The 13,144-nt window shown below is 42.0% G+C and overlaps 1 protein-coding gene across 1 annotated transcript; it reads right to left on the bottom strand.

Moving 5' to 3' along the window:
- Positions 1-231: 231 nt before the first annotated feature.
- On the bottom strand, positions 232-6,432 carry T265_08817 (hypothetical protein; the record flags this gene model as incomplete). The annotated part of the gene is made up of 2 exons (XM_009174729.1): positions 232-1,893; positions 6,408-6,432. One exon carries the CDS (start codon positions 1,891-1,893, stop codon positions 232-234), a length of 1,662 nt encoding a protein of 553 aa, XP_009172993.1.
- Positions 6,433-13,144: the final 6,712 nt, after the last annotated feature.

The raw sequence follows: 13,144 nt of genomic DNA, 5'->3' as shown, positions 1-13,144 counted from the left end.
CATGCGATCATTGCCTAAATACTAGATGAATATGCCAAAGAATAATATACTGTTGCACTACCGCTCTGATGCGGCTCATTCAAATCGTTTGTGAAGAACGCCTCTCGAGATAGATAGGATGGATATACAGTAATTCTATGAGTGATAAAACAAAGACAAACAAGTATGAAAACAGGGATAAGACAAAGTATGAACACATTGGTTGACTTCTCAACGACTTATGGACGCTCCTCAATGATGGCCATTCTCAAGCTCGGACATAATGCGTAGCACAAGTTCCTCGCGGAATGGTTTGGCTACAACTTGAACACCCAATGGTAACCCGATGGTGTCTAATTGCATGTTCATCAGCTGTTCGTGATACTGATCACCACATTGTTTGAACTTCTCCGCATCACTTTTCGCTTGCTCCAGATCCTCAGAACCAACTAGCCCCATTGGGACCGAGCCCGCTGGATAGTCCAACAAATTATACATAAGGACATATATCACCGATGGGGTTATGTAGTGCGATGGTGTGCTAAGGTTCATGGCAGGGTAGGCCCATACCGGGCAGATTATGGCGTCAAGATTGCCGGCCCCTTTCCAAGCCTTAGCAAACTCTTGTCTATATTTTTTTACCCGTCCCACATGCTCCATCAATTCGGCGACACTATCAACCTTGCGGATCATTTCACAAACTGCCGCCGGTTTCCCGATCGATTTTCTGACATGTGCGTCAATCAACGGACGAACACCCTCGGGCATCGAGGCCATCCGTTTGATTGTTTTTGAAGCTTCGCTCAAGGGTTCACCGTTCAAAAAGCTTGCTAGGCCTTTGAGTCCATCAACGGCACACGACCTCAGACCCAGTGAAAAAGCATAAAATGGTTTGGGAGGAGTGAACTTTATCAAGGTATGTCCACGCTGAGATAATTTGTGAACAGCTTGCCTGACTGCTCTACGCACTGAGGGAACAGTCTGAATAATATCTGAATCATCGATAGATTCATAGAAGCCAATAACAAGGTTTCGTTTGTCTTTCCCCAGGTATACTTCTTCATTGAATGGAAGGACAGGTAGGTATGGGTCTAATTCAAACATGGTTGGAGAGAGCAGTGTTCGCATCAATTTGGCGAGGTCATCCACACGTTTGCCAATTGGACCGATACAGACTTCCAGTTCAACAGTGGATTGAGGGACTAGCTCAGGCGAACCAATAGCACTAATACGTTTGGAAGTTGGCTTCAAACCTGCTAGCCCACAAAATACAGAAGGTATCCGGATACTCCCTGCGAGATCAGTCCCTAATCCTACAGGTGAACCATTTTGGGCCAATAACACAGCTTCACCGCAAGAACTCCCGCCAGCTTCATGCTTATCTGAATGAGGATTCCACAGGTTCCCGAAGATTGGATTCAAGCCGCTCTGTGTAAAGGCTGCTTGAGTTGTGGACGTCAGTACGAAAGGAATGGCACCAGCATCTTTGAGTACCTGGATCACAACGCTGTCCTCTTTTGCCGGTTTTTGACACAGTTTCCATAGCCCGAAAGTAACATCGTATCCGCTTACACTACACAGCTCTTTGACGCTGATGGGAATACCGAACAACTCCGACTTAACTGACGGACGGTTTTCCGTCAGTTGGGAAGCTTGCTCTTCTGCTTCGTTGATAAACTGGCAAATACCGGAGTTGCCTTTCTCTTGAAGTTTCAGTCCCTTCAGTTGAAACGCGTGCAAGAGATCTAGCGGAGTAGCCGCTTTATGTTTAAGTTTGTCCTGAAGTTCCGTCAGAGACAGCTCGGTCAAGGAGAGCAGTTCATCGCTTGATTTCTTCAAGTCAGTTAGATTCGCTTTGATGTCTTCAAGACTTTTTTGCAACTGGGCCTTCTTCAAGTCTTTTATTTTCTGCATTGTATTGACTTTTGGCTCAGTCCAACTGATGAGCTGAATACAAAACGAATGAGGGACTGTTTACTGTCTGCGTAAACTGTCAACTTTTCACACGCATTGGAGTCAAGCAAACCAAAATTATTACGAAACAGAACAGTTTCGGATGAAATTAGCGAAATGCACTCATGTGCAAACAAATTTGGCTTTGCTAGAGACTCACCGAGAACCCAGCTGAATCTCTTGTTTGTGATGTTTCCAGGTGACTGATGAATTTGTAAAATGCAGCTCGCAACCTTCAGTGTCTGTTGAATCAGCTAGGAACTAGTTATATCCCGCATCCAAACTTGGCAAAAGCAATCATTCGGACAAACAAGAACGGTATTTTGCAGCAAGAAGAAATTGCCTTAGCTCTTAGTACCGCTTAAAAGATACGCACGGTTCGACAAGGTCAAAAAAAACATGTTACATATGAGTAAGAGGTAAATTTTCTCGCTTCGGACATCTGTGTACAGGTCTTATACTGAGCTGATAATATCATGCCGCATCACGCTGAAACAATTGGATAAGGAGAATGATGAATGCACCAAAATTCATCTCCTCAAAAGCAGTTCCTCCTTCAGTCCTTGGGACTTAGATGAGACTCCCGTTCACTGACTTCCGATCCACCGAATTCCTTCGTCATAAATACGAAAGTCATGATAACTTCATGATCCCTTCTAACATCGCATAGTGTCGAATTTACGTGTATTTATCCTCTTTCCTCCAAACCAAGAAGGCTCACCTGACTGAAAGGATGACGAGAGTAAAAGAACTCAAGCAGATGGCGTACCGGGAATATCAATAAAACTACCGTGCTGGATCCGAATGCAACAACAAAAGTAGTGAACAATACCTGCAGTTTTTCACATGCGCACTGAACTTCTGACGAGTCTTGATATGACAGTCCGGCGAACAAAGCCGGCCATCAACGCACTCCGCCGGTGAGCGCGTCCAATTTAAGGCTCGCTCTTGTACACGTCCGGACCAACAATCGTCTTGTGAACTTATCCCCTCAAATTACCATGTTCTGATCTAGCTGTCCAGCTAATATATCCACCGTGGGCTTTATTGATGGCGCTTGATAAGTTGCTCTCAAAAGTCCAAACTCTCAGGTGGGTATACTAATCCCAAGGGTAGTATTATGCGCCAAATTCCTATGAAATCATCGAACTACATGTAGGTGCTGTCTATAAGTGGAAAACTAATAAAACTGTTTCTGAAAACTCTGACAACCGACAAACGGTTTCATTATTGTTGTGACTTATCAGGTAGGTAAGTCTTGGAATTTTCTGTTGACTTAACCCCCCATGTAGAGAGTAAATGACGCACAGATGCACCATTGTCAAGAAGGTTTGAGGGGTGCACGCAGCTGCGATAAACCGTACAAAACATTTTGTGTGTATATAGCCACAGAGTATTTTGTGACCCGCTATAATACCCTTGCAAACAACTGCTGTTGCACATGGGACGTGTGGATCATCTACCTGGCAGCTCAAGTACGCTGACTGATTGTAAATAAAGTAAATAAACATGCGGTTGACGAAATCCTTGGGGACTTTGCCTACCTGATGAGCCCCTAAAAGGTGAAACCGGTCGCGGTGTATCGACCGATTTTCAGAAACCTCATGATTAGTGTACCATGTTTATAGCTGTTTATCCGTTTACTCGAGGGCAGATCCATGTATCCTTTCACGGCCTATGGGGCATTTGTCGATTAGAATGCCTTTACAATGCACAGCCCGATGAAAGGGTTCATCACCTACTGAGCTACTGCAACTTCTGTTGATTTCGTTCAACGTTCTTCAGCTTCCCGTTGCCCCTTCCACTTGCGGCGGACATATTTTTCTACACAGTCACCGGACTGCTTAGCAGGAAAATCCGTAAGACTGTGGATTACATTTCTAATTGACAAGCTTCAACTGAAAGGGGCGACAACTTTAAGAAAGAATGTGCAAGATGCAACTCAGAATGCCAGCTTCATAGTGCCTGATTACTCGGATAGTGCTCCAAACTGAACCAACCAGAATACAACGAAATCCATCTATTCATAAACTTATCCCAACACCTAATAATTCTTAGGGTTAGCATACACTCTATTTGGTAAAGTGGTGAATTTAACACTCTGTGAACCGATTTCGATGTATTAATTTGGTTCAAACGTCGCGTTACATAAAATGATTCACCCACCCTCAGGAAGAGCCAAGTTGCTCAGTACATTCGACCACATAATATTGGCTGAGTGAGCTTTTGGGGATATATCTACTGAAATCTAAAAGTCATGCACAAAGACGATGAAAGCGAAGGCTGACAGTGGCGTTTTGCACGCAAACAGACGCTGGTCTCATAAGGATAGTCACACTCAGGAGGTAGTTTACAGCAAGTTTTCGATCATGCAATGGAACGGGCCTTCAAAGGAACCAACCACTGCACCAAGTGCTTACCATTCTTTCTTCTTACCATCTAACAACAAGTCGGCTGCGAACACCTTCATTTCAAATAAAGATACGGCGTTTCACACACCTTCTGGTTTCTAATCCATACGACTCAGGGATCGGCAATCAAAGACGCTTCTCGTGTGTGTTCTCAGTATGGTTTATTACGATAGCGATCATCGGAGTTACATATCAGATTTGACATGCAATAACATTGCTGGTCTGTCACATCTTCGCACGTTTACATGATCAAGATCTACAAATTACAAATCTCAGAAGCATCATTTGATTGTAGCTTACAATCAGTTGAAGCTAAGTATGTGGGAATACATGCAAACAAAGACAGGTTTATGGACGTAATGCACTACTAGTAAGGTTGCCGAATACTTTTCGACAGCCCGCGACGGGTTTCGCCCCTCTTGGGGCTTATCAGGTAGCTTCAGTCGCCGAGTTCACTTCAAAATTACGTTCTAACTGAACCCAAAATGGATAGCTTGAGAACATCATAAACGAGAGATTCAGCTTGGATTATCTGCTTGGCTCAGTCTGTTTTGTTCGATTACCCACATCATGTTATTCAAGTAGCACACAAGGTTGACTTCATCTCGTGAGCTTCAGAAGGGCGAAACCGTCGGTAGAGCATCGAAGGGCTTTCAAAACGCCTTATTGATAGTGTTACTCCTTTTTACACTAAGCAGCGAGTATAATTTTACATATTTCATTCAACCATATAATCACAGCAGATTACTCTCTCCGATGGCCACAATGACCTTGCGCGTTTCAGTTGGGAGCAACTGAACCCAAATGGATAGCTTGAGAACATCATAAACGAGAGATTCAGCTTGGATTATCTGCTTGGCTCAGTCTGTTTTGTTCGATTACCCACATCATGTTATTCAAGTAGCACACAAGGTTGACTTCATCTCGTGAGCTTCAGAAGGGCGAAACCGTCGGTAGAGCATCGAAGGGCTTTCAAAACGCCTTATTGATAGTGTTACTCCTTTTTACACTAAGCAGCGAGTATAATTTTACATATTTCATTCAACCATATAATCACAGCAGATTACTCTCTCCGATGGCCACAATGACCTTGCGCGTTTCAGTTGGGAGCATACTGGCACACCTGATTTCTAACAATGTTTAGTAGACCGGATTGCAGGCAGATCCTGAATAATGAAATATGATTAACCTCATAGAAAATTCACATATGCTAGTTCCTCATTTTGCAGAACGCCGTTACGTATACAGTTTTGGGAAATTTCTACACTAGCCGTTAAGTTTACGTAATGATGGTTCAGATCCACAACTCCTCGACTGTTTATGGTAGTCATGAGAGATGATTTATCCCACGATTACTGTGAGATATTGCCCACTTCTATCTGAACACCCTTCTGACATAACCAAAATGGCCTAATTCCTTTGGATTTGTGCTGACTAGCGTGAAGTAAAATGCCACTTATCAGTTTAATTGTGAGTTTGTTTCTGGCGCATTACTACACCGGGTTCCACCTCACTCACTGCATCTACTAGAGTTATTCCAAGCCCCAGGTGAGTAGTTTATTTGTTGTGGGTAAAGTATGAACACCGTCCACTCACACACCGAACAAACACATTGTTGCTTAAAAAGTTCCCTTTAGACTTCGAAACACTCGTCAATAGGGGGGGGACTTTTTTTCCGGTTGTTTCGTTCTAACGCCGTCCTACGTTAAAAATACTGCTAGAGAATGGAGTGATTAACCTGGCTATATGGGGTAATTAGTGTTCTGAATAAATAATGCTTGGTTAGAGGCACACAGCAGCTATGAAGAAAGAGGACGGAAATCGTATAGTGGTCCTAAGGTAGCTGTTTTATTCCCAACACTGTAAATTCAGCAATAGTTACAACATTCAACAAAGAAGCATTGTTCTTATTTATGATTGCTCCCCTCACTGTGGATGTTAGTTCTGTACGATGCAAGCTACGTTGTGTGTTACGAAAAATCTGAAATACCATGTGTAGTTTTCTTGTGTTCGATTAACTCAGCATGATATATTCGTAATTCTCACTCGGAAACAGAGACTCACTTGTGCTTCAACCCACCAATATGTGTATAACGACAGCTATCTAGTATCCACAAAACTCCTTATTTAACTCTTTATTATCGTGTGTGCGTGTGTTGTAATTGGTGATAGAAAATAGACCAACTGAATCCAATTGTTGTGCATTTCACAAGCTTGATTCAAAATAATTTAACGTGCCTGTCTCTTATGGGACGCCAACTGATCTAATCAGTTATCATGGAAAATTCTCACAACGCATCTCTTCCAAACCAGGCAGTTCAATCCTTACATGAATAAATGCTTCTTGTGCAATGAAATTCAGAGTCGCTAGATGGGGCATAAATCCTACCTACTGGTTTGATGGTTAACATATCAGATATGTCCAAACCCATCATCTGTCGCATTTGTTGACCAAAAACATCCTTGATCCGCACATTGTGACGATGACCTGATTTCACGCATTTGCCCGCAAGTCCGAGCAACGTTTGATTACTTTTTCAACTTACATGTCTCAATGCAATCGGTACTCTCTCTTCCATCAACAAAAGTTCGTTTACAACAGCACTCTGGCTCAGAATCTGGTGTTTCCAATTACCCAGACACTTGCTGCTCACCTAGGAACAATAAGCCATTATCGTAAACGTTCAGGATAGAGAGACCATGAAGTCGGTGCAGCCTGCCAAATATGCTAACCTGAAAACGAATATGGCTTCAATGTGAGAGACTCAGCTGAATTCTAGTTAAATTCCTCGTTTCTAATATTCGCCAGCTGGATGCTTAGTACGAATTCGACACTGAAACACATTGCTGTCAAGTTCACGGAAATCTCTGACATCCCAGTGCTGTAGACTTATTTGATGAGCCCTGAGAAGTGAACAACTAGGGCTGGCTACAGAAGATTTTCAACAACCGTATGAGTAGTGTTTTTCATCGAGTGCCTTGTTTGTGTGGAAGAGTGAAATCCTCATTCGTTTTTTCAGTGCCGGTCAACATCGTACGATAACATTATATAGTTTCTCTCATTTTCATGCATCAGTTCTGTTTTTCTGAAAATTCAAAGATGAATCAAAGTAGAAAGAATACATTTAAGGATAATTTATAGGCTCCGAACCAACTGTTGTGGAACACAGACGATGAGAAAACGAAATTCCGCCGCCCCAAGCTTTTACAAGCAACCTGCATTTCAACCTTATATTCGTTGAGTGTGGGCAAGAAGTGACTAGTTTTCATGAGATCTAGTTCAATAAATAGGTATTTGGCCTGTCATCCCGCACTTTATTTATATGTGATTATAAATGGGCCTTTCAGGGTCCTATGCGGCCTTTTATTCATTTATTTCCTATGGGAAGAGTTTCCCAGAATTCGTTAAACGGTATCAATTTTTAGCTTCGCGACAGTGAGCTAAACAAAGGGCAATTACCACCAGGGTTCACCAGCGTCCCTGCGAGCTGACGACCGTGCGAATCTCTGATCAACATCTTTAAACTGTCCCTCCCACGCCTGATGATGGAAGTCACCCAAAGCTTCAAGACCGACCTCAGATTCCTGATCTCACCTGTCTCTGTTATGCGGGAAGCCAACGAGGCCTATTGGGTTAGTCTATTGGAGGACACTAATCTGTGCGCTATTCATGCCAAGAAGTCCACAATCATTCCCAAGGACTTCCAGCTTGCACACCGCATCCGTGTTGCGACTCTTGTATGTGAGTGTTGAATCAGTTCAGGACGTACACTCTCACCATGCAATGTACTTTTTCAACTTTTGTTTATCCGTAAAGTTTTGATGTCCTACGGTTAAATTTGGGAGCTTTCTTAAAAAGAGGGATTGTCCTTCAGCTTGGTTACGGGATGAGGGTACTGCATGAACGAATGTTCACTCAGTACTAATCGCCAAGTGACACAGATGCCTGCAGAAAACACTATATTAGTATACGTTCATCAAACCAAAAGCTGATTAAAAGTACACAAGTTTCGACAAAAAAGCCAAGAAATATCTGATTTTGTTTCAAAATCTCAAGACGGAAGAACACAAATACACTGTTGAGGAAAAGGTCAAATGTTTCGTATTAGTACGAAAGTACGCGTAGCCAAGTTACCCGCGGGAGTGTCTGATGCCAACCGATGCAAGACTTATTTATTAAAGTACGTATGCATGGAGGCAGTATCGAGCATCAACTCGCCCACAGTTTTTTCCAGTCATCCAGCATCCGGTCGCGAATGCTGTAACTTTGGCTACCGGAAGGTAACTTTATCTCTTAGTTCGGGAGACTTCTAAAATACGTATCTGTTCTACGCCATTGGTATTTTATGCTCACAACAGTCTGCGGTTGCATAAAACACCAACAAGAATGTCTATATACTGGAAGCCCAGAAAATTCCCAACCATCTTAACTCCAAAAATAAATTCTGTTTGAAGGAAACACGAGGAAACTAAATAAACAACAAAATATCACAGTATCATAGCCCAACCCAGTAGAGGAGCAACGTACAAGAATCACAACGAACGCTGACGGTCTCGCATTTGGGTAAATTCTTGGTAAATCGCGTATCAGGCTTGCTCGAGAATTCTAGCAGCATCCTGTAGATTGGATGCTCGTGAGACAATAACTTACATAGTGCAATTCCAGGAAAATATCTCCATTGATAACGTGTGCACCCTAACAGGTCGTTCCACGCTCGCCACATTTTCGAGTTCATCTTAGTTCCCATTGTGACATGTTTGAAAAAGCGGTATTTCTGAGGTAAATTTCTTGATAAATTAGCAAGTTTGTTCGTTTGAGGTAAAAACGTTTCCGATGTCAATGGAACACTGAGTTGGCCAAACGGCCAAAGATAGGCTACACAATGCATATCTTGGCCTGTAAAACACTTATTTTGCGTCTTCAGAGGCGTAACAATAAATAATCATTATTTCGCCTTTCGCTTCCTCCATCCAGAAACCGAAATTACCTGGCAAGAAAGAGTCGGATTTTCTTACGCATAAGTTACCTAGTCAAACTAGCCTCATTTCTTTTCTTACCCGCCTAATTAGGTTGCTGTATGTTGTATGTTGTATGCAACAATACTGCTCAGCCCAACAAACAGATTGAGTGTCATTACTACCTATATACTCTCCACTTGCACAATGTAGCCCCGCGTTCACGGACTTTGGAACGCGATTTACTTGTGCCATTTTCTACTCTATCTGATTACTGTCCATTTAACTGACCGTAGCTTAGTGGCTGCTCCAAGAACAGCCTCTAATTTCTCCAGCTTGTAAAGTTTTATGGAAACGTTTCTCGTCCGTGGTCGCTTTACTGATGCGCTGCAAGTAGCGAGAAAATCCGACATATGAGTCTTTCTAACTGGTTGTGTGAACGCTCATTCAAAGCATGTTGCTTATCTTGATAGATCAGGGATCCACAGACAGTGGCTGGTAACAAGCTAGCCATGGGCTTTAGATTTGACCGGATTTTAGGAAAACTCGGGACCGGTACCCAGGGAGCACAATCACAGGGATTCTTCCTATTACAAATGCTGTCCAAGTGCATCACTACCGACCACATGACATCAAAATATGACAGACTTTCGTATGATTATTTCCACCATGAAACTTATGCCAGTTTCGATTTACGGTTCATCGAAACCTAGATATTTCGTGCGAACCCGGAAATAAGACTCGACGTTCATCGGTTGAAACACTTTCCACCCAGACTACGAAATTTTTAAGTACGCATATGGCGGCCGCAGCAATAGAACAGTGAAGTAATCGACTAACCTCAAATTTGGAAATACTTGCCGCTCGCTTACTTTACCAACAATCCTTCTAGCCATATGTGCACAAAATTCCATGAACTACTATGGTCCTTCGTTAATGGTGTACAACATCTCAATATTGCTGAATGTCAGTGCAGCATGTATTAGTAAATCGCCAGTCAAAACGACCGACAAGAGAATTAATGAACGGTTTCTTCTACAGAATGAACATTTAGCCTACGCTTAGAATGTTGCTTTTCTGGTACCTGGCCCATATTTTTCGTCTAAAAACTCTACTAAGGCTAGCATGACTAGCCTTGTGTGTACCAACCAGTTAAGCGGGTTCCTAACTACATTTTTTACTTGAAATTTGCATCTTTTACATTCGGATTCCTGTCCACCAATTGCTTTGCGTGTTATTTATGCCAAGTTGGGAGTGAATTTGTTACTGCAATGTCCCAGTTACATAGTCGAACTACAAACTGTTAGGAACCCTCTGCTTTTCTATTGATATACCATGAGCTGCAAAGCTAATTTTCTACTAAACTCGGGCTGTACGATTGTGCAAAGTGATTTCATGTGACCAGTAACCCAAGAGACACTCAATGCACTCACTGCTCTTGGATAGGAAGTAAACCCTGGGTGAAACCAAATGAAAGTACAGAAAATTATATTAGACTTCTTGACCTTCAGAACCTGGCTAGATTTTTGATAAACTATAGAACGTGGTAATCGTCTAAAAAACTTTCCTATTGGTTTGGTCCACTAATTCTCTACATCTATTATCAGAGTAGTTGAAATGTTTACCATCCTGCTGTATCGTTTGTCACTTGGAGGTAGAGAATGAGAAAATTTCAACTCGAAGTAAATTTTATCCAGCTACAAAATGACGTCATTCTTCAGGCTTCAAACTCTCCGTCTGTACTAGATATTCTTCTCTGATATGCCACCTGAAAATGAGACTAGGGCCCAGGGTTGATCCGCTTTGAGCTGACAATCAGAATCCATCAAGCACATTAGTACCGACACCAGCTTTAACACACAGTAGGCTCGTGCAGTTGCAAACTAACTCGAGTTATCAGAAGGATTGACTGTTTATTTTTCACTCATTCCCAAAAACTACACAGTACATTGTTTCTGTGATCTTGTTCCCGATTGTACTTGTTCGTACATGTAGCAAAACACAAGTTTTATTATCAAGTTCCAAGCCTGTACTCGTAAATTTTAAGGTATCCTCGAAGGAAGATATTGCTGAGGGGCGTTATTTTTTACAGTCTTAAACAAAAACACAAACTTGAGAAGTCCCAATTCAAAAGAATATACCACTCTGCAGTGATTGTAAAACTGAGGAATTTATATCCGAAACTACGGTGAAGCGGATGGGTGATTCTCAGCTCAGGTGATTCAAGTTGTAATATGAAGTTGATTGAATGGAGCGAATCCCACTATCCTGCATGACAGAAGCATTAGACGAGAATGAATTCAACCAACATCGGAAAAGCTGACGTGATCTCAGAGCACTTCCAGAAATAACGTTTCTCACGAAAATTACACTTTTTCACAGATGAACCGTTTGGAATTGCTTCTGTTATTTCACCTGGGTTAGGGTCTGGACTGTTAGGCGGTTGAAACGTATAGTAATATTTAATTACTCAGGCTGGCAAATATCGTCATAACGTGAGGCAATAAGGTGGAATTTCTCCTCTGGGGAAACCTCAAAAAAACGATTTTTTGGTGATCTTTCCGGCTTTTTAATCGATTCGTAGGATTTGATTTTGGCGGGTCTGAACTCGGGAAACCAGTCGGAGTGATCTAGAAAAACAAAACGGTGCAGGTCAAACGTACGTGTATGTCTACCTTGGGTTTCCTCGTTGAAGTCTGGATGGATGTGTGTCGGACACGACAGATCAATCATTCCATTTTGGCTACTAAACGGGCTGGAATATCTGTGTGAAATACACGTAGGATATATAAATGGTCATATTTGGTATCCCTGGTTCCCTCTGATTCATTCGGTTTAACTGAATGCGTCATTATCCTCAATAATCATTGGCTCAAAAAATTTAAACTCACATTCATACGTTTATTTGTACAGTATGCCAGAACCACTCAGGCCTTGCTTAACGTCCTTCAGTATTCCACTGACACGTGGTTGTCACCGTGCTCTGCGGACTCAAAAATGGTACTTTGTGCCATTTGGTTCACAGGTGAACGAAGCGTGGCACTTTTGAGGACAGACTGTAGCTCTTGGCTTCCTACTTTATCAGAGGAGAAGCAAGCAGAAATTTTAATTGGATGTTTCAGTGTAATAAACAATCACATCACATCTTTCCAGACTTTCTCAGTTCACATTTGACTTTTCTCTTTCATAAGAAACAAGACTAGTCTCTGTCGGTTCCGTCGCGTAGTTTCTACAGGGAAAAAGGTAATAGATTCGGAATATCATTTGGAAAATAAGCAGTATCTAGGTTTCTTCTACGTGCTGCATTTCCTCTCCTACCCTACTGCTTTCAAAGCAGACCGTAATAACAATTTGGGTTCAAGTAGAACATAAGGTCGACGGAAACTCGGGGACCGCGCCAACCTGATGAGCCCCAAGAAGGGCGAAATTGGTCGTGGGTTATCTTATCGAAGACAGCAACCTTGTGAGTAGTTTCCTTTACTAATAACAATGATTGTTACCCTACATTTAATCGGAAATTCCTGACTGCATCTGATCTCCCTCTTCTTTGATTCAAATAGGATAGAATTAATAGATACCAGATTGAAAGATGGAGAAGAATGAGGATTTTTTCAATTTATAACCTACCTGGTTTTGTCCTTATTTGCATTTATGTAGCAGAGGGCTTCTTTCCTTGATAATTTGCCGCGAATTGAAGTTCTAAGACAAGTTGGTAAGAAATACAAACCATATTTATCTTCTTGATTAATCACTTTACCATTTTATGAGCTCTTCCGAACACAGCTTATTAAACCTTTCGAGTTATTGTCCTAATATGGTGGTTTCTCTAATTTTTATTCGTTGAA

Source organism: Opisthorchis viverrini (genome assembly GCF_000715545.1).
Source record: "Opisthorchis viverrini unplaced genomic scaffold opera_v5_236, whole genome shotgun sequence".
Taxonomy (NCBI): domain Eukaryota; kingdom Metazoa; phylum Platyhelminthes; class Trematoda; order Opisthorchiida; family Opisthorchiidae; genus Opisthorchis; species Opisthorchis viverrini.
The sequence above is the reverse complement of the archived record's forward strand: the minus strand, read 5'-3'. Positions and strand labels throughout refer to the sequence as shown.